At 43.2% G+C, this 23,023-nt stretch overlaps 1 protein-coding gene across 1 annotated transcript in view; it reads right to left on the bottom strand.

The window, feature by feature from the left end:
• Window positions 1–23,023, bottom strand: part of LOC119161966 (membrane-associated tyrosine- and threonine-specific cdc2-inhibitory kinase-like) — a 101,873-nt gene that overhangs the window by 69,107 nt on the left and 9,743 nt on the right. Inside the window, exon 3 of the mRNA XM_075879907.1 lies at window positions 15,721–15,818. Coding sequence (XP_075736022.1) covers window positions 15,721–15,818 — 98 coding nt within the window. The remainder of the gene's footprint in view (window positions 1–15,720; window positions 15,819–23,023) is intronic.

Genomic DNA, 23,023 nt, shown 5'->3' with positions numbered 1-23,023 from the left:
CGTCGTCGACATATGTACAATAGAACATATTGCGGGGAATGGACAAGTGCAAAGAATTCATTTTAATAATAAAAAGTGTGCAACTAAGCACACCACCTTGTGGCACGCCTGTTTCCTGGACAAATGTTTGGGAGAGCACACTGCCCAGACGGACACGGAATGTCCGGTTTAACAGGTAACTTTCGATTATATGAAACATTCTTCCGCGCACACCAAGGTGAGACAGGTCTCTTAGAATTCCGTAACGCCATGTAGTATCATAAGCCTTTTCGATATCGAGGAACACAGAGAGGAAATATTGTTTATGGACGAACGCGTCTCTGATCTGTGCCTCGATACGAATAAGGTGGTCTGTGGTGGATCTACTTTCTCGAAACCCGCACTGAAATGGGTCGAGCAAATTATTTGTTTCAAGAAAATGTACAAGTCGGCAGTTTATCATTTTTTCGAAGACTTTGCACAAGCAGCTTGTAAGTGGTATAGGCCTATAACTCGAGGGTAAAGAAGGGTTCTTGCCCTCTTTCAAAATGGGAATAACAATAGCCTCTTTCCAGGAGGTAGGAATAGTGCGAGAAGACCAAATAGCATTGTACAAACAAAGTAAGGTTTTTCGGGTTTCGTTTGGTAGGTTTTTTAACATTTCATACATCACACGGTCAGAACCTGGGGCAGAAGTACTGCAGGAGTTTAGAGATGTTTGGAGCTCAGCTAGATTGAAAGCTTGGTTATATGCCTCGTATCTAGTGGATTTGTGTTCGAGTTTCTGCTTTTCTATTCTTGTTCTGTATTTTTGGAAAGTGTCAGCATAGTGGGACGAGCTGGATACCTGTTCAAAATGTGCACCGAGGAAGTTTGCCTGATCTTCCAAGGTATCACCCTGAGTGTTTACGAGTGGAAGTGTGTATACTTGTTTTCCTGCTATCCTACCGACCATGTTCCAGACTTTAGCCTCCTGTGTGTATGAATTAACCCCTAATAAAAACTTCTGCCAGCTTTCTCTTCTGGCCTGCCGACGCGTTCTCCTGCCTTGAGACTTTATTTTCTTGAAGGTTTCAAGATTTTCGGCTGTCGGTGAGTTCCGAAGCAGCCTCCAAGCTCTGTTTTGCTGTTTGCGCGCATTTCGGCATTCAGAATTCCACCATGGCACACATCGTTTTCCAAGGTGTCCATTTGTTTGTGGGATGCATTTTGTTGCAGCATCAATCAAAAACGTTGTGAAGTAGTTCACAGCAACATCAATGTTCAAAGTACAGATGTCATTCCAACCTAGACAAGCGATAGTATGAAACTGTTCCCAGTCGGCTCTGTTTATGAGCCACTTGGGAACACGTGGTGGACACTCAGTTACTGTCGTTGTGCTCAAAACTACGGGGAAGTGGTCACTTCCGTACAGATTACTGACGACTTTCCACTGGAGTAGAGGCACAAGAGATGGAGATACTATGCTCAGGTCTATGGAGGAGTAGGTGTTATTAGCGAGGTTATAATAGGTTGGTTCTTTTCGATTTAGGAGACACGCGCTCGACAAGATAAGGAACTGTTCGATCAGTCGACCTCGCGCGTCATACCGAAAGTCACCCCATAACCTGCTATGCGCATTAAAGTCTCCAAGGAGAACATAAGGCTCCGGAAGTTCATCAATTAGAGAGTGTAAATCGCGTTTTTGGAGCTGATAGCTAGGAGGAATGTAAATACTGCAGATTGTGATCAGTTTATCAAAAAGAACCGCTCGAACAGCCACTGCCTCAAGGGGTGTTTGGAGTTGTAAGTGTGTGCATGCTATTCCTTATTCACTATGATGGCAACACCTCCGGATGATGTCATAGCATCAACACGGTCTTTTCGGAAAATAACATATTTACGAAGAAAATTTGTGTGCTTTAAATTAAGGTGTGTTTCTTGTACACACAGCACTTTTGGCGAGTGTTCATGTAAGAGTTCTTGGATGTCGTCAAGGTTTCTGAGAAGGCCCCTGACGTTCCATTGTATAATTTGAGTGTTCATGGTGAATGTGAAATAGTGCTGTGTGTACGAAAAGCGAGTGGCTGCTTAGACGGGGAGTTTGAGTTCACTTAACAGGGCCATCACTAGGCCCTGTTATTTGCTTTTTTGTTTTCTTGGCGCGCTCCAAGGACCCACGCCGCTCTTTCGGCACCAAGGGTGCCGATGTATCCATTGCCTCCTCGGAGGCACTGGATTCCCGCACATGCGGGCTGTTAGTTCGAATTTTGGGCCTCGCCTGGTGAGGGGAGGCCTTGAGACCCGAAGACTCTGGAGTCTCCGGTCTCTGTTTGGGAGTAGGCGGTGTAGCCTGGGCTACAGCCGCCTTGGGGGCAGGTGCCACAGCCGACGGCTCGCTCTGCGCAGGCCGAAGGGGTGGCGAGGGCTGGTGCGGCGTGTCCCCCTGACGCGCCGCATCAGCATATGTTGCGCCGTAAAATGGCGACACTCTTCGTCTTGCTTCTTTGAATGTGATGTTTTCTTTGACTTTAAGAGTGATGATTTCTTTTTCTTTCTTCCAGTTAGGACACGAACGCTAATACGCGGCGTGTTCCCCGTCACAATTCACGCAGTGAGGCGTGGTAACACAGTTATCAGATGGGTGGCCGCGGCCACCACATCTTGCACAAGTTTCCTGACCCCGGCAGTTCTGCGAACCATGACGAAATCGTTGACATTTATAACACCGTCTCGGATTGGGAATGTAGGGACGGACAGAGAGTTTGATGTAGCCTGTGTCTATAGATGAAGGCAGTGTGCTAGATGCAAAAGTGAGTATTAAATGTTTCGTAGGTATTTCTTTGTTGTCGCGTCTGATGACGATTCGTTTCACATCCGTGACATTTTGCTCTTTCCACCCTTCAAGCAGTTCCTGTTCAGACATTTCAAGAAGGTCTGCTTCTGAAACAACTCCGCGTGAGGTGTTCATCGATCTATGAGGTGAAACAGATACTGGGATATTACCAAATGCTACGAGACTGCCAAGTTTTTCATAGTGGTGTTTTTCAGGCAGCTCAAGGAGAAGGTCTCCGCTAGCCATCTTTGTAACCTTGTATCCTGGGCCAAAGAGCTCGGTCAGAGATTTAGCAACAAGAAATGGTGATATGGCTCTGGCATGTTTTGTTGGGTTTTTGCTGTGCACAACATGGAATTTGGGAAAGCATTGTTTGGGTTGGCTGAAAATTGAGATGTCATCGGTGCGTCCCCTCTTGGGCGGAGGACGATCTAGGAGACGGGGAAATGCAGGTGTTCCCATAGTAGTGTACTTTTTTTCGGCAGCAATGGCGACCACCCACCATGGAGTCCAACCAGGGGACGCTGAAGCGCTTAATAGCATAAGGCTGCAGACGCCAGCCGTACATTGCCACTATAACCAAATATAACTACTCAAGGTTGAGTAATTACACAAGGTTAACCCTTGCCGCCAGGAAAAATCGGAAGTAAATGGAAGAGAGAAGAAGACAGGACAGATTTAAAGACGAGAAAAGACTAAGATGTAGGAAGAGAGAGATAGGAAAAGGCGACTGCCGATTTCCCCTGGGTGGGTCAGCCCAGGGGTGCCGTCTACGTGAAGCCGGGGCCAAAGGGGTGTGTTGCCTCTGCCGGGGGGCCGTAAAGGTCCAATCACCCAGCGTCGGCTCAACCCCCAGGATCCCCTTTTCCCCGGACACGGCAAAGCCACGCACGGCTAGGCGTGGGAGGGAGTAGAAACTCCCCCGTTAGCTCGGGTCCGTGGTGTCGCTACACACCAAACGCCTACTTGCGCAGGCGCCCCTGCGGGGATCCTCTGTCAACTGCTTTCGTTGATGCTTGTGCACGCCGCAAGCTGAATGTTTGTGATCAAGCATTCAATGGAGTGTACGCTGTGAGCTACAGAAAAAAGGCTTTTGGAATTTGTGCTATTGCTGAAAAGGTAAGCTTTCATGCATGCGAACAACGAAGTGTAGAAGCGCGTGCCTGCCTGCCAACTTCCGATTTGCCCGCGATACTCGTATTTGCAGGCAGCGACCGTCTCTTGGCACCGGTAGCTTCGTGACCTTCCATCGCTGTGTGCTTATCTGCTGCAATGTTTCAACAGTTACAGTGTTTGTGAACCTCGTGGTGGCGCAAGGTTAAAAAACGAAGGGGGGGGGGGGATGCTGTGCGCAGATAGACCTTAGAGTGCGCGGCAGCGGGTGAAAAAAAAGAGAGCGGGGGGGGGGGGCGGGGGAGGGCACACTTCAGACAGTGGGGATCCGGTTCAACCAGCACTGCGACCACGGAATAACTCCGGTTATGTTGTTTTACCGTCAAATCAATATAATGATAAAGGAAGAGTCTGCATAGCTTCGATGCGGCTGATCGGCACCACATGTGCGCTAAGTATACCCTTTTGGACAATGTATCGGGCAGGCGAGGCATGCATCAACGCACGGACTAGAACTAGGTAGATGGAGATCCTAAACTCGTGGCTCACACCCGCCCTGGGGGATCGGCAAAGAATCGGGTAGCTTTCGAAAAGACGAATGTATATAATTAAATACTGGCGAAAAGATAGTTACCAGCCATATTGTTTTTTGTAAACTATTTTGAATAAAAACTTTTTATGAGTTAGTTCCTACTGACTGAGTAATAAATAATTGATATCAATAAAAATTCTTCTATAGCCTACATTGGTTAACTGAGAATTTTTTTGTATTGCGGTTGGTAAGTAAATCTTTTAGACTGTACAATAAAATCTCTCACGGCCGCGCACACTTTCCCGTTGCTGTGCCCTAGGGTATGTGCCCCTAGGGATTGTAAATTTCACGTTGTTGAAGCGAAGCAAAGGATTCGTAATGATATTTCTAGTGATACCTTTCTTAATGTTGAAAACTTTCAACAAGAGACGAAAAAGTGCTCCACATTTTCCTCTTTTCTACAAAAAGAACAAAGTGGGAAGAAAGTAAAGCCTGCTCTAAACAAATGAAAATTTAATGGAAGAATAAAACAGCTAAATTGAGTGATTAAAACTTGGAGGCATCGGTTATGACATGAGGAAGTTTTCCAGGGTGTCATAAAATGGTTGAAATCCAGATAATTTTTATAGATGGTGTAGAGAATTCCCCATCATGATTTGCCTCCGAAATCTGAAAGCTACTATATAGGCCGTTGTAGGGGTAATACTGATAGTTGGTTCGTATAACGCCACTTTCGCTAGTGCATCAGCTCTTTCATTTAGAGTTATGCCTCCATGCCCCGGCAGCCATTCTAATCACACCTGGGTTAAGTGATTCGGTACTAGGGAGTTGAATTCACTTAATGATTTGGAATCACTGGATGTCGTGAGCACACTGCAGACCGACAAGGAGTCTTATTACGGTGGTATTTATTGATGTTGGCAGTTTTCGAAAGGCCAATACTACGGCTAAAAACTGTCATTGCTTCTCTCCTTCAGCATCGTCACCTGTCACTTCCAACAGTTGCTTCTCTTGAAAGACAGTGGGACAACTGGAATAACCTTCTTTATGAGCGCCCTCACAGAAACAGCACTTCTCAGTTTGAACCTTGCATTTTAGGTGAGGGTCACTCACACGCTGATTGCAACACCGTATTCCAGATTTACACAAATGAGCACTATGGCCAAAACGCCAACAATTTTTGCATTACGGGGGACGCGATGCTAATGGTTTACCTGAAGATTAGTGGCAAAGATTTTATTTCAGATAGGCACGATGTTGCAGCGAAAGTTACCATGATTGACTCGGTGGCTACCTTCACCTTGTCTACTACTCGATCGCACCGGTAGATAGCTATTACTGCGGCCAAGGAGTGTTTCTCGAGCGGTTCAGTTGGGCTTAGTTGTGAGTCAACTCCATGCACAACGCCTTTGGTGCATGCAAGATGGGGTGGGATATATGCACTTACCAGGATAGAGACAAATGTTGAGCATTTCAGATAAGCTACGCAGTTTTTGACTGGTTATCGTCACACTATACATCCGCGGCCAAACTGTCGTACCTCAGTGATGCTTTCGCACTCAGAGTTACCAAATGCTAGCGGAGATTAGGACCCTACCCCAGCGACGTGCGTGAGCAATAGCGAAGCGAAGCTGTCATGGCATAACTTTCGCCTTCTGAGCGACGCATTGGAGCTGCCCGGCTATTTGTCGTAGTATTGTGCGCGTGTTTTGTGGGGCAGCTTTACTGTGGTATTGTCGCTGGACGTAAAATGTGTGGTTTGACAACAGTGCAACATGCCGCTATGCGACTGCGATGGTGTGGCAATACCCTGCCACTCAAGCGAGCATGACAGCACTGTTGTGCACAACAAAGCAGCTTATGGGTGCGCCGAGTTGGTGGCACTATCACGTACACAAATGGTAGGAAATACTAATGTTTCCTCTGCTCACGCATACCCATCGTCGCCGGAGTAGCAGAAGGCTTTTTGCATTTTTTGTTGCATGAAGAGAGCAAAGAAAAGCAAAAAAGTCAGTAAGCTAATGTAATGATAAATGGTGCGTGTTTTCAAACTCAAGAGTGAATTTCTTGAAAGCTTTGTTCGGCCAGCCAATTCAAGCAAGTGCACCTTAAAAAAGCAAGTTTGTGTGGCATGATTTCTTTTGTATTGATAAAGCATGAGTGAAACAATGGTTTCAGGCCTATACCCTAAAGCAAAAAAAAAACAAACAAACGCTTTATCACGCTGCGATGTGATGAAGTGAGTATTAGGCGAAATTTGTTTTCTATTTATTCTCTTTTCATGCCCAGAATATGAGCTTGTAAGATGGCTTTACGATAACAATTTTGCACTGTTCATTTGGACTGCGTTGAAAAACATTGACATTGCGCGATCAAGGTACGGTAGCAACATAAGATTGTATTGATTTAGCTTGGAAGATAAATTATGTTAAACAGACCTAATCATGGCCATTCGATGTCAGAGAAATGTGGTTATTAACAGTGTTTTCGAGAAAGTACGTGCATTTCAAGGTATTATTTCATTACGCTATCGAAAAAAACAGCGTTTCCAGTACCCTCCAGTGTGTTCCAGCGCGCTGGGTGACGCTAGAAACGCTGTACAGTGTGTCTCAGTGTACTACAGCTTGCTGCGAGGCACAGAAACACACTTTACAGCGTGACCAGTGTCGCGAAGTGCGCTGAAACGCACTGGACCACACTGTACAGCGTGGCCAGTGTTGCCCTGTGCGCTGAAACGCACTGTGCCACATGGTACAGGGTAGCCCAGTGTCTTAAAGCACGCTGGAAGGCACTGATGACGCTGTACGCTCTCTACCGCACACTGAATGTTAGCGGCAAATTGGTAGAAAATAGGTGCGATCGGCGCACTTTCTGTAAGACTTGATATTGAATCGCGGCATGTCGAGCGTAAGATTTACTGTATATGATAGTATTCTCATCTATATGCTAAACATATATAGCTTCAGTTTCCTTAGGCAATGAATGCGAATATGCTAAAACATTCATATGTTGATCGCGCGGGTCAGAGGCACTGCCAGGATTTTTCTTGGGGGGACAAACGACAAATTTGTTCCTGCAGGGGGGGAGGGCAGGGAGCACAGAACTTACCTATTGTGTTTTACCTATGCTTGCTCCTGGAGGTGGGGGGCAAATAGGGGGAGGCAAAAATTTCGAGAGAAAATGTGCCAGCCCACCCATGGATATCCCCCTTGGCACGGATGCACTTTCCTTAAAGTTTGTCTGGGTTTCGTCAATGTATTTCTTAAACGGCATCGATAGAACTGAGAATTCGCAACACAAAATTACAGTAATATCAGTGTGATTATCAAGACCAACCTACTCTAGCAATGAGTAGTTGCGGCACGTACCATAGAAAGCCGCACGTCCCCAGCCGCAGTTATTCACTGCATTACCCAATCTTGGTGTTTTTAGCTTCTGATTTGTGCAATCGAATGTAAAAATATGACCATTCATGGGTACGTTATGATAAAAACTGTGATGTAACGATTATTACACTCTTTTTAACTGAATATCTGCGATTTTCACAGCAACCGTGGCACAAGAAGTACGGCCCTAAGCCTAGTGGTCGTTTAGGCTAGAGTGAACTGCTGCGGCTGTCGTTCGCGGAACATAAACAAAGAGGATTGAAAATACTTCCAAACTATCGACGGACAAAATCCACAGTGTTCAGACAGCAGTTCAGATGAACGCTGTTTTGTACATAGGTGTGACTAACTGCATGGAGTCACTACAATTGCCGTAAGAAATCTGCAGCTACGCTAACAAGCTTTGCGGAAAACGTGCCAGATGGATGTGATCCTAGGCAACCCGCAAAGAATGAGCTAACAATCGCAAGTTTGGCACGAGTACGAAGACACGAAACACTGCGTATGTAAACGAGAAATTCAAAGTATAGGATACCTGAATTACTTTTAAAATGAAGAAAAATGAACGCACTCCCGTGTTTAACGTGTGGGGTAGTGAGCAGCGTGTCTGGCTCAGAATTTGTGATGTGTTACGGTAATTGGTTCGACTCCCGCTCACTCAGTCTTTTTTTCAATTTTTCTTTTTCTTTTTTCACTGTGTGTGTGTTTCAGCTCTAGTTACGATGTGCGCATGACCACAAATTTTAAACACAATTTAAGAGCCAGATTTTGGCCTATACTGGTTATCCCTGAGTGAAGCACCAGCGTGCCTCATCCAGCGTGGCACTGTCCCAGTGTCAGCGCCACACTGGACACTGGTCCAGTAATCTGGTATGGCGCTGGGCCTGTGCCACTGGTTTTAGCGATAAGGTACTCACATATCAGCACTGGGAATTGCCACAATTGCATGTGAATTTAGCATTAAGGAGATGTGTTACTCATACAAGGCTAATTTAAGTGCACTGATATCAATGAGTTGAATCTGTTGAACTTTGTTATTTAGTCAACTTGGTCCTTTCTTCTGGGTATTTGATTTGGTGTTGCCATATTGCTTGTGAATATTACAGAGTATTCTAACTATTGAGACAATTTTTGGCAAGGTAGAAACTGCTGGTATGGGTTCTGGCTCTTTTTTCATCATTACAAATGTGGTGTTTATTTTCGCCATGAATCAATAAGAAGTTACCCATTCAGACACCTAAACAGATGATTTTTGGAGTTTACGTCCCAAAACCACCATCTGTATATGAGAGAAGCAGTAGCGGCGGGCTCCGGTAATTCAACCACCTGGGGTTGTTTACCATGCACCTAAATCTGAGTATACGTGCCTACAACGTTCCCGCCTCCATCGGAATTTCAGCCGCCCCAGCCGGGACTTAATCCCGCGACCTGCTTGTCAGCAGCCAAGCACCTCAGCCACTGGATCACCATGGCAGGGCGGACCTCCTAAACAGAGCAGCTGGGATTGTTCATTAAGCTGGTATTACACGGGTTTCATTACAAAGGGGTATAATATTTGGTGTTTAACGTCGAAAAACCATCTTATGGTCATCAGTGACACTGTAGTGGAGAGGTACATAAATTTTTACCACCTGAAGCTCAATAATGTGCACAAAAATCTACCCAAAATTGCCTCAATGATTTTTGCTTCATCGAGAATGGGTTTAATAACAAAGTGAATGTTACCAACATTTGCACCCCTTTACACTAGAATGCGGAATATACAGAATTCAAAAACTGTCGGGAGTAGTAGCGCATAGTATTGTCATGTATTTTTCACCTCTGTACTTTAAGTGAAAAGTTTACAAGGAACTACTTAGGAGCAGCTCAATTTTTCACCTATTTCATGTTATGTTAGAAAGTCTACAATGGTACTGTCAAGAGTGAGTAAGTGGTAAGACATTCATTTTTATGCATATAGAAAACCTAATGACATTTTTTTTACCCTTTTCAGGAAGACATTTATGGGAAAGCAGAAAGAGTTGCTCACCCACCTGTTTGTGTACAAGACCGTGCATTGTGAAAACACTCCTCTGTGCTTCACTGTACACTAAGTCGATCATTTCGTACTTCTTACAACATGGGGGATCATACTCTCGATGTGTTTGGAATATACGCAGAGTGTTATGCTTGGTACTGCATGAAACATATCCGATAGCATGCCCATTTTAACATTTCGCATTGTTAGAAACGACACTAGGTGGAACTGGCTTTATACAAAAAACTTATTCCTACGATAGACAGTGGAGCAAGTTGACGAGTAATAAGAGTTGAGGAAAAAGCTTAAAAAAAACCCACAATATAGTGAAATGTAAATGAAACGCGCAGTACAATGCGCTACTGGAAAGAAAGTGTGATGACAACCCCAAAAAATACACACGCATAGTACGAAAAAAAAATGCAAGATGATAGTAATATGCAGTCGCTGAATGAGAACGAACGTGACTAAACTAACCATACATGTCGTAAACTTCAGTTTATAGTACGGCGTTGACCTATTTTATTCATTTCTATTTGTATGTTGGTTTGTTATCGAACAGTTTTAACTATGATCTGAAATCCCAACTGCTTTAAAGTCTGTATACGTTTGTGGTCATATTAGATTCAACCACATGGCACACCATGCTCTAGGACACCATAAGCTGACCACCATCTGCTATATATAGGAAGTTTCAAATTTTATGCCTTTGATTTCTTAACTATAAGTGGACTATGCAGCCCAGGTAACTGCATTAATTTTGTTGTGGTATTTATGCATAAGCCATAAAGTAAGGAAATAACCTAAAGAACTTCATAGGTTGTTGATCACATTTGCTAGCATGAAAATATTGTAAACATATCTGTACTAATTATATACTATGAGGAAGAGCTTCATTATAGGCGAGCTCGAGCTGGCACACACTGATGATGAAATCTGCAGATGTGGAAATTATACAAATCATGATGACACGTTCAATTGATAAAGAAGAGTCGGTGACTGCGCTCATAATACACATAAAGCATTGGTTTATTGTAGGTATGCGATAATGCCGACAAGTTCCTTAGCATGGGTTATTCCCGGAAGTCACATTACTTTTCAGACATTGGTGAATAAACATATGAAGCTATATATGAGTACAATGTTAATTTGTATGCATGACTGAACACTTTATGGTTGCATATTTTGTAAATGTAATGCTAGCCTTATTGTACCGATTTGCTAACATTCAAGAGTAGACTGACACCAAGTTTCTTGTACATATTATTTCTGTGCATTGTGTTTATATTCTTTCGATTGTGCACTGTGAACAGCACATGATAGTGCGTGTTACGAGATTCTTTGGTCTTGTTTCATCTAGCCTTACTGCGGTGAATAATAAATATATGGTGCTTCGGCCGTGCCGTGTATAATTCCTAGTGTTTTGTATTAGTTATGCATACCGTATGCTAATATGTAAATACACATATGCTTATACTCACATGACGACTGATCCTTTTATGGTCACAATAAAATATTTCAAACACTATCTTAAATCACTTGAGGTATGCAATAGGAATTGCTGAAATGCTGCTGACTCAATGTTATGTTTTGTGCTTTTATTACCAAGCAAGTCGAGCAGATGTTTTACTCTTCAAAAATATTGTGGAAGACAAATAGCTGACAGGCAAACAGGCTGAAAATTTTCACTCTGTTCATGCACTAATTAGTGGGTACTTCATCATACGTAGCACTACTGAAGTGGTGTGTTGCAAAAATGAACTTCAACATAATATGCAGGTGACAACACAGTGCCACAATGAGTAAGATTTTCCAGTTTTGTGTTTATTTGCTGCACTCCTCGGGGTTTCTATGTTTTGTCTACAAGATTTTAAATGGCAAAGAAGCCAACCTGTCTTCTGTGCATACGGTATACTCTAGCTAAAAGACATTTTTTACTGAAGAACAGCTCTTTTGTAAAGGAAGACTAATTTGGCACTTGTTTTCTATACGCGCTGCATCATATGTGCACCAAGAGTGCCAAATACTCATGGTCATTCATAAGGGCGTTGTGCTTGTGAATTAACATCAGTATTTAGCGAGACACCTGTCAACTGCTAATTTCTAGTGGTTGTGCTTGACATTAGCCCAAGCCTTAGGCATTCCCTTCAATCCACTTTTGTAATATTTAAAAATAAAGGTTGATTAGCAAGGTAAAAGAGTGGCAGCTTGGGGTAGTTGGTATGACAGGGCGACAGTTATAGCGCGAGGACAGAACGACGACAAAGAGACAAGGACAGGAAGAGTTGCAAGTTAGCTCTCGTGTTCATCGTGTTCTTGTCTCTTTGTCGTCGTTGTGTTCGCGCGCTATACTTATCATCATTAGTAAGATTGTGAGGAGTCAGCAATTGCTAAAACAACTAAATATTGAGTTTGGGTTAGAGAACCAAACTTTGGCGAGCTAAAATACGAGTTGTGAATAAGTGCTCACTGCGGATATAGATTATCGTTCAGTTGCTTAGAAGGCAAGTGCTGCTGCCACTGCGTTTGGCTTGCGACAGTACGTGTGCAGTAAAAGCATTTGGTGTAGGCGCGTTAGTGTCTTTGTAATGCCTAGGGGGAAAGGTGCGAAGTCCGCTCGGTACATTCACTCAATAGAAAGGGTGGGCACTGCAACAAACCTTCGCCCCTCCACTACCGCAGAATCGGAATCTTGGGCACGCTTACGGTCACCTGCGTGTGTAACTTTTATTCTTCTTCTTTATATGCTATGGAAAACGGTGGTGGTGGTGAACACGCTTGTGACAGGGGAGAACAATGAAGGATGGCACGCTAGCGCTGACTACACATAGTCGGTCACGGCAGAGTTTTGAAATAAAAAAAGACGTGTCGCTCAGTATTTCATCTTCATCTATGAGGATTCTGTGTGGTGACTGTCTCAGACAACTATATACAATAGAAGCTCAGGCTGTCTCGAGCAGCTCACAACACGCCGCTGCCATTAGACGCGGCAAGTCGAGACAGAATTACCGAAAATAGCTTCACAACGTACGCCCATGGAATGCACGTAGGTTCGGCAATCTGAAGATACACTTTGTCACGCTGGTATCTACGAATTTTGGGCGAGTGAAGCACTGTACATGTAAAAAGAAGTGCTCAAGTGGGCACACGTTTACCATTTTTCTAGCAGCACGACACGATAAGCCGAATAGTCTGAAGCCGAAGGTGGTCACCGTGGGCTGCATGACACGCTTCAGTTTATGTAGTGGCCTTGTACAAGCGCTGACACATGCCGCTGCTACGAGAACAAAAGGTTGAAGTGCCACCGACGTGTTAGTAGCCACTTTGTACATATCGATCTCCGTGATAAACCAGGAAAGCTAGTGGTGGCACTGTGCTGTAATGGTTATCGCATTCGCTTTCAGTGCATGCGGTCTCAAGTTCTAGTCCTGTGTCGTCGGCAATTGTATGCAAATGTCATGTCTTTGCGTGGATACGTGGATGTACATTTTACTAATATGTCCCTGCGATGAACAATAGCAATAAATTCCTCCGAAACAATACCTTCTGGCCTGAAACACTTTTTTGCCCTCGTACAAAAGGTTGTTTTAGGCTATCAAAAGAAGCACAAAAACTTCCACTACGCTCCATTCAAGGCCCTAGTATATTTAAATAAAAACACCAACGTTACCGCCTAAATTCCCCATTTTGACCCCATTTACTTTGTAAACAAAACTTGTTAGGCCTTCTGCCAAGACATATCGGCCATGTATCTCAAAAACAGAGGTAGGTTATCTCAAATAAGCAATTAGCGAAGCTCAATTACTCAAATATAAATCAAATACGAGCAATATTTGTGAATTATAGAGTTTAATAAACAAGGCTGACCGCTATAAACATTCGAAGGGGATGGCTCTCGCTTCAGCGTCATGTTCAAACGAGGAAAACAGACTTCCCAGAGACTACAAAAACATCGCAAACAAGGATGTTTGCGGTGTTTTTGTAAAAACTTCCTAAAAGGCTAAAACTTGTATAGAGTGTATAACTAGCACTGGCAATGGGTGGTGGTTGTGTCAGATATAACCATGAAATTACGGCGTAACACAGTTGTATTTCCATTCTTCTGTTCATTCATTTATTTATTTATTCATTTATTTATTTATTTATTCGTTTGTTCGTTCGTTCGTGTGTGCGTGTGCGTGTGTGTTCGTGTGTGTGTGAAAAAGAAGTTGTCCTTGGATCCAGTGGAAAAATACCAAAAAGTGGAGGACGGGCAAAACGAAAACTTATTTTTTCTACGTTTCAGCTGGGGACCGGCCTTCATCAGGGATATATATATATATATATATATATTTACTATGACGCTACATATGTTGTAACAAACTTAGACAATCGTTGACTAGCTATGTATACAACCTCCGAGCAGAAGACATTGCATGCGTGATCGAACAGTATTATACTCTTTACCACGCCCCCAAATGTTTTTATATATTGGTGTTCAAAATAATAACTAAGAAATGTATTCTCCAAATAAAAAATACCAGAATCTTACGCAAATTTAGAGTACGAACAAAACTAGTTACTCTAAAATTAAAATATTTTATATAATTGTTTGTAATAAAATATATATCCCCTATCACATATGGCATCTCGAAGGGCAGAGACGACGGAACCGCACAAATTGTCCTCCAATAACAAAGCAGGTAGAAACATCGATTGAGAGATAAAAAGCGAGGACTGATACTTCGCTAAACAGACGAACACGGTTCAACTAAGACAGGGATGTCATTGTACGGTTGAACCAATGCCATTTTACTGGAATATAGTATCTCGAAATGAATGTAAATACTTGTGCGAAGTCGACAACTATGAAGTTAAAAATTATGATGTGTGGTATGCTGCAAACACCCGTCCATGTTGCCCTTGTCACATTAACACTGAAGAGCACCGAACAACTTAGGAAGCAATAAAATGCAAGTTTGGATGTACTAGGGAGGTAAACCTGCTCGCTAGGTAGACCGCGCATACTCAGACCTTGTCTGTATACGCACGGGGCGACTCCTCTTGTGAACGCCGGCACGTTCGGTGTTCAGAGTGATTCTAAGAGCACCTGTACACCGTCCATCGCTTTCTACAGTTATAGTTCCCGTTTCGAGGCCTTAATGTCGGACAAATATTGAGTTTTACTTAGACACGCCGACTGCTGCCTTCGTGAACGTAACAACCCCGTAACAGTATACACCTTACCATCCCAAGTAATCTATAAATACAGTTCACATTCCTAAGACCTCCTTCCAAATGTGGCGAATAAATTTTCTGGGAGCCAAGTCATAAATTGCCAACATTATGGCGCAAGTCCTAACCACAGCAGGTCAAAAGGCAAAGGGGTAAGTCTGCTTAATTTGCTTGGCGTCAGGACCATCTTCGAGAAGAGGGCTCCCCCTCCATTGACACGTTTCTCTCAACACATGCACACTTTCGGAAAACAGTTTTCAGTGAAACGCACTTTTCGTTTTGTTTGAGGTAGTCATTAGTAAAACAAGGTGTGGTGAAAGGAGTACCTTTTCATTTTTCGCTTTTGAACGGCAATAGGAACAAGTTCCCGTTTTTACGATGACAAAATAAAAGCTCTTCAAATAAGAATGCGAAGTCGAGGCAGCCAATATTTTCACCTCAAATTAGCTGCATGTGTATGTGCGTTCGAAAGATATGACATAAATCAGGTTTGAAGATCAGGACCACCTCATTGGCTTTTAATCTTCAGTAATGTATTGAATACACTGCCGGAGTGTCAACAGATCGAATTGCCACAGTGGCAAAAAGTCTTAGCAAGCTTTATAAGTTCAGAGCAAACTTTCTCAGCATCGCGATTAAGTTATGAAAAATAGAATACACTTACCACTCCGAAAGAGCCTTCCCCTAGTTTTTGGTCCACATGGAAGCACTGGTGCAGGTATGAGCCAGGGGCTTCTTCGAGGTAGTGATTACTGTGGAAAGCTGGATTGCAGATGAGCCGACAGTCAAGCGAAACGGAGGCAGTTTCTCCTACAAATGCCTAGCGATTAACTTCTAAGATTCACACATTAACAATATACGGAATATTCAAAATGAAGCTGAATATGTGCAGGTTACAGTTTATACTTGTTACATGAAGCAGATGTGTAGTGACAACATTGGCTTCAGAACTAATAACACGAAGTTCCTTCCCTGGCAGCTTCACAATGCCTTCCTAAGTTGTTTTTAGTAAACGATTGCGAAATTATGCACCATGAAAAAACCGACAGAATTGTCCTGCAAGCAGTTTCGGTAGACTTCTGCAACTAATTGAACAATTCGAACTGCTTAACCCAGCCGAAAAACAAAAAAAATGTTAGGAAAGAAACAGAGCTCATCTTTTTTTGTTAACTTCGCTCAAACTTCTAATCATCATCATCGTTGTCATCGCCAGCTTGACTACGCCCACTGTAGGGAAAGGGCATTTCCTATGATCCGCCAATCAACCTGGTCTTGTGCTGTCTGTGGCCACATTCTACCCGCAAACCTTTTATTCTCGTCGGCCCGCCTAACTGTGTATCCCCTTCGTGCGTTTGCCTTCCCTTGGAATCCAGTCAGTTATCTTTAATGACCAATGGTTATCTTGCCTACGTTCTACGTGTGCAGGCCAATGTTCATTTCTTTTTCTTGATTTCAACTTGTATTCTTACCCCCGGTTTCTTCTCTGAAGAACTCGGCTCTTTTCCTGTCTCTTAAGGCTACACCAGTCATATTTATTTCCATCGCTCGCTGTGTCATCCTAAAATTAGGCTGCACCCTCTTTTTAAACCTCCAGCTTTCTGCTATGTAGATAAGCACTGGCAAGATGCAGCTGTTATATACCTTCCTCTTGAGGGTTACTGACAGATTACCATTCAAGATTTCAGAATTCTTGCTGATTGCGACTCACATCATCCTTATTCATGTTATTTCAATCCATTGTTCGCCTCCGCCGTTACTACCTGTCTTAAGTAGACATATTTCTTCAAACTTTCAGCGTCTCTCCACCTATCGCAAAGTGCTGTTTGATCTACTTATCCCAAATTGCCGAGACTCTTGCACATTAATTTAGTTTTGGACGTTAATTTTCAGTCATACTTTTCTGATTTTCGTGTCCTAATAAGTAATCATCAGCTGTATTTTCCCCCTGAGTAACTCATCAATGCAACGCCATCAGTGAATAGCAGGTTAGTAGATACTCTCTATTGACGCTAATCCGTAACTCTTCCCAATTCAGGGTCTGGAATATTTCCTGTTAACACGCGGTGAATTGCATCGAAGAGATTGATGGACAGGAAGCTGATTGGCCTGTAACTTTTCAAGTCCTTCACGTCTCCTTTCTTATGGGCTAGGATGATTTAGGGGTTCTGCAAAGATTGTGGTACCTTTAGGGTGAGGGTGCACTTGTATACAAGGTGGCTAACTTTTTTTGCACAATTTCTCCGCCATCTTTCAGGAGGTCCGTTGTTACCTTATCCTCACCAGCGGCTTTGCCTCTGAATTCCTTTTAGGGCTTTCCTTACTACCCCTGTCGTTACTGGTAGGATGTCAAATTCCTTCGGTTCATTAGTGTTTCTCACGATATCAGCCTGGTCGTTTTGGCTTCTGTACAGCTCTCTATAAGACTCCTCCGCTGTCTTGACTATCCTATCTATATTGATTACATGGCCTTCCTTGTTCCTCAATGGATACATCCGATTTTCGTTACGCACAAGTCTGCATTCGCAGATTTTAGGCTTCTACCACTTCTCACAGCTTTCTCAAGTGTCACCATAATACACCTCCTGGTGTCATCTTCCTTGCGCCTATTGAATAACTTCGAAAGTTTGAACTAGCTCTATGTTGTCGGTTGCATTTGGGACATTCATTGTTTGTCGTCTCTTAAAATATATTTTCGTCTCCCGTGATAGTTTTCTAGTTTCCTGTGTAGTGACTGTACTTCAATTGCACAGCCTTTGATGATACTAGTATTATTATCATTCATTTTGTTAATGCTAACGTCGGTTACCCCATTTCTCCCCTCGAATCGATACTGAAGCAAAACTCTGAATTCCAGTATTCCTTCGCAGCACCAGCTTAATATTTGGCTTCTTGTGTATCAGTTTTTGTCCGATTTTTTTAAACTAGGTGAATACGAGCTCTTTCAATTCAATGGTCACTGCATCTGATCTTCCCAACTACTTCTATATCCTGTACAATGCCTAGGTGTGCATTCAGAATGAAGTGTACTTCATTTTTAGTTTCGCCATTAGGACTTCACCACATCTACATACTGTTTGCCCTTTTTCTGAAGAAGATATAAAAAATCCATAAATTATTACGCTCTGAACACTACTAAAAACACCCCTCTGGTATTGACAGAGCCGAAGCCATATTCCCTCACTGCAAAGTTCCCGCCTGTTTTTTGCCCCCTTTGACATTAAAGTCGCCCATTAAACTAGTATACTATGTCTTTATTTTATTAATGGCTGACTCCACGTCTCCATAGAAGCGTTCAACCAAATGATCATCATGGCTTGATATAGTCGCGTATGCCTGTACCACCTTCATCTTGTACCTTTCGTTAAACTTCATTATATACGTGGCACCCTCTCACTGATGCAATATTATTCCTGTATGTTGCCAGCGATATTCTTGTGTATTGAAAACCCCACAAGTTGTTCTTTTCTGTCAACTAATTCGCAGAAGCATAGAACATATCTATTCTTCAGCACTGTATAGGCCTAACGTGTCCGGATAACTTCGCTGAGCTCTTCCGATCCCTCAACGAGCACAGCTAAACTAGCCTCAATAGATAGTGATCTAGCATTGAAGGTAGCCAATTTCAGATTCCAATAGTAGCCTATCCTAGCTCAAGCCTCTAATATTCACTCATAATTTATTATTTGCTATGTCTTTTTGGGCTTTAAATTGTACACCAACTGTAGAGTTTAAGTGTGGGCAGAGTTTACTCAAGTTACTTCCGCGGTCACTTTCTTTACTGCGAGAATATCGTGCGAATGAAGTGTCTCAACGGAGATTACAGAGTGCATGTGGTCAAACAAATATCCACGAAATGTTTGTCACATGAAGGTAATGCCATTATGACGAACACTAGAGCACTGTACAGCCCGCCTTGTGGAACAAGATGGGCCGCGAAAGGTTTTGTGGGGTGGAACCCGTGAGCGGTGGACTTGGGCCTGTGTCAGGCCAGTATTAGGGCCGGGTCACATAAATATGAATACAATGGAGTATGTACGCTGTTTGATTTGTTTGAACTTGATACCCTATTCGAAATTCTGGGCTGGTGGATGCCGACTCGTTGGTAAATATTGTCGAAAAATTAGTGTATATGGTCGAAATATTAATGGATATAGTGGAAACTGTAGTGGTCATAAAGGCTGATGACGGCTAGAGAGGAAAAATGGCGGCAGATGGTGGTGGTGGTTGCGAGGTAATAGCAGTGACAACGGAAAATGGCTGCTGATGGTGGCGAGGCAAAACGTGTTTGGTGACAGGCTTGGTGAGCAAGGTGGATGACGGTGGCGTAATGGAAGCTTTGTGGATGATGGTGGAATGATAAGAAAACACAACACAGTATGTTAAATCACTGAGTTGTAGCATTTCATTCTTGAATGGGCAGAGATATGTTTATGGTCAAAAGAAACCAACGCTGCTCAATACGCTTTCTAGCACGTGTATTTTTTAATCGTGTGGTGTCAACAACGTTCAATTTTTGGGGAGTTTAGAATACACGGCCTTGAATATGTTTACATTTCGCGTAGGTACTGACATCACGAAAAGTTAATTCGTGCGCGAAAACTTGACACGATCACTCACACACGCACACACCCATGCATCAAACACACAGCGCTCATTTCCAACTGATTTATTCATAGCTCGAAGGCTTGAATATATACAGGACACATTGTGCGCACACACACCAAAAAAAGGCCAACAGCATACATTATCAAAACGTACAGTTTATCAATGTTATAGCCTTAGAGCGATAAACTGAAGCTCGCTTGGTAACAACAAAATTGAAGGGGCGCTTACACAGTGATTTTTATTTTTTTCCATGAAAAAGGCTTCTAACACTTCACGTGCAGTTTTACTTGCGCTTCTGCCAAGAATCTTCGTTTCAGAAAATCGTGCGTCACAACCACACGAGACGACATGCGCAACCAGGTGCTCATACTTGTCAACCCTTTTCGTTAATTTTTGGGCGTGTTCCCTTAATCGGTCATTAATACACCGTTCGGTTTGGCCAATGTTCACTTTTCCGCAGGATAAGGGTATGGAGTACACAACCCCCATGGAACACTTAACAAAGGCCCTCATGTTTCTTCTGACAGCCGTGCTTCCTTCTATCGCACACACTTTGGCACAGGCTTCTAATTTTTTCTGGTGCGGAAAACACCATCGGTACGCCGTGCCTGGCCACGACTTTCTTAAGGTTGTGCGAGACCCTATGGATATATGGCACATCTTGTGGCCTAATCCTTGAGGGCTGGGTAGCAGCCATCGCTTCCCGTGTTCCACGTTTAAACTTCTGCAGAAGTTATTCAGCAACGGCCGTAATGACCGATCGAGGGAACCCAGCAGCCTGTAGTCGGCTCACCTGATTAAGGATACTAAGTTTCCTGCTGTGTGGGCACGACCTCTTTAGCGCTGATTCTAAGCAAAGAGACGCAACGCCCCTCTTCACAATCTTTGAGTGGGCAGAATCGTACGGCAACAGCTGCTTCTCAACACGAAGATTATAAGACCAACAAAGATGCTCATCATTCCACGTGAGGCTTAAGTCTAAAAACTGCAGACAAGCTTCTTGAGGCAATTCAACAGTAAAGGAAAGCCCTTGTCCTAGTTTTATAAAAACGTTTAAAATAAAATCAGGGGATGTAAGGTCACCCTGTTTATCTAAAAGAATTAAAAAATCGTCAACGTACCTAAAAGCCTCCCCTCCTTTAACAGCATTGTCCGAGCCTCTATATACATCCACTAAAAAAATATCGCAAAGGACCGGTGCGACACAGGAACCAATGCAGCTTCCTTGCCGCTGAAGAAAGGGCTTTTCGTCAAACATAATAAAAGTTGCATTGAGATAAATTTTTAAAAGCGATAAAGAATTGTCTACATTAACGTCCACGTCATCGATAAAATTGACGTCACCATTCTCTTCTATGCAGGATTTTACAGAGGCTAGAAGCTTGTCATGCGGCACGGAATAATATAGATCTACAACATCCACTAAAAAGGCGTTGCCTGTGGTAACGCGAGACCGCAAAAAGTCGCACAATTCATTTTAGCCCTTTTTACAGAAAGGGTCATTCACCATGAGATTCTTTAGCTTGCTCTGAAGAAATCTGCTAACGATAATCTGCCGAGACCTTCCTTCACTAACAATAGTGTGAAAAGGTACAACCGGTTTGTGTGTTTTGGCCGAGAAAAAAACGTTCAGGTTGCTCCCTTTGCTGTTCTTTATGTCCTTAGCTAACATTGTAAGCCCAGCATTCTTGCAAAAGTCAGCGAACTTAGACCTAACGCGAGTCGCTCCCACCTTAACTGGGCGGAAGTTCTTCTTGATAGCCGCTGAAGCCTTTTCTTTGTAAGCTCCCTCAGGCATGACCACAAAGCAACCTTCTTTGTCGGCTAGCATTAACGTTAATTTGTGGTTTTTAAAGAACAATACGATGTTATTCAAGCCTTTAACTTTACGTCTATCCTGATGCTTTCGCGGAAAAGCACGCGCGCCGGACGCCTGTCAGGGTCATAGTAGTAACCGGCCATTCTTTTCCGCCATAGACAATGAAGGCCAAGCAGCATTATAAGATCAAAAGGCAGTCGCTCGTCTTTTTGTACTGTTAAAAACCTGATATCCAGTGAATGTAAGGGAAGTTCCTTTTTTAGAGTTCTCTGTAACACATCCCGGAAGTAAAAAACTTCCCAATAATGCAAAAAAAACGTGATCTATGGTCTCCGGCTTTTTGCAGATCAAACAGTTCGAGCCCCATGGCATATAAAGTTATCTATTTTCTATAAAAGCCTTAACCGGCACCGTTCCGGAGTGTAATTTACAGAAAAAGCTTTTTGCACTAGACTGAATTTGCATTTTCTTAACACGCTTAAGAACATCATTGCCTTTTCCCCCGCTATTATTTAACCTATACATAGCAACTGGAAAAATTATGTCACATTTGTTTTTATGCAATTTCTTTCGACCGACCGAAAAAAGATATTCATTGGAAAACCGAACTGACAAGAACCGGACACTGTCCGCAACTTCATTAAAGAAACCTCGCGTAGGTCCGGGCATGATTGCGGCGCTGACCACTAAGTTAGGCAGAATACGACAAAGGCGCAACTGGCACACCATTCTTAAGAAGGGGTGTTGAACATCTCGAAAGAAAATAAAACGATTAACGAGTGGTCGCACGAACAGATGCGAAAGACTTAGTCCCCCCCTCCCTGTTTTACTCTTCGGAACAGATTCGTCCTACTACATCTTTCCCAACTAGACCCCCATATCAACACAGCAAATATGCTACGCAGCTTTTGCACATGCACCCGTGAGCAACACAAAACCTGCATCACATACCATAATTTGCTCATTCAAAATATGTAGTAGCATACAGTGGCTCTGGCAAACATTGAGAGACAGTTGCCGTTCTACTGCGATGTCCTTTCACGCGTTTCTTTTATTTGTTTAGTCCAGTAGTCATTAGTGTCTTTGTAGTGCTGGAAAGACACGGCTAGATTTTTTACTGGAGTATTGAACCAGTGAACGGTAACATAGGTATCTGGGGCTGATGTCCAGTCTCCATGCCACAACCCAAGACACTTTCCCCAATTAACCCGATTTCCTGTAATTTCTCCAACATTTCAACAACGGCAACTGTCTCTTGTACACTTTCTTTGGTGGTGCAACACACTGCTACTTCATCAGCGTATGCCAAAACCATTCCTTCGGCGTCAAGGAGTCTGAAACCACAGATGGTCTCGTTTTCTATTATGACCAAGCTAAGCTCTCTATGTACAATGCCAACAGGAGTGGACTTGCTGGACAGCCCTGGCATACAGAACGTTCCAGCCTAATGGGAGACCCCGGGATCTTGTTAATAATTAGTCGTGTAGTAGAGTTCTTATGCGCCAAAAATATGTCCTGTGTAATCACTGATCCGACATTGACA

The sequence above is a fragment of the Rhipicephalus microplus genome, chromosome X (assembly GCF_043290135.1).
Source record: "Rhipicephalus microplus isolate Deutch F79 chromosome X, USDA_Rmic, whole genome shotgun sequence".
Lineage (NCBI taxonomy): Eukaryota > Metazoa > Arthropoda > Arachnida > Ixodida > Ixodidae > Rhipicephalus > Rhipicephalus microplus.
Note: the sequence above shows the minus strand (reverse complement) of the source record. Positions and strands in the feature narration are given on the sequence as shown.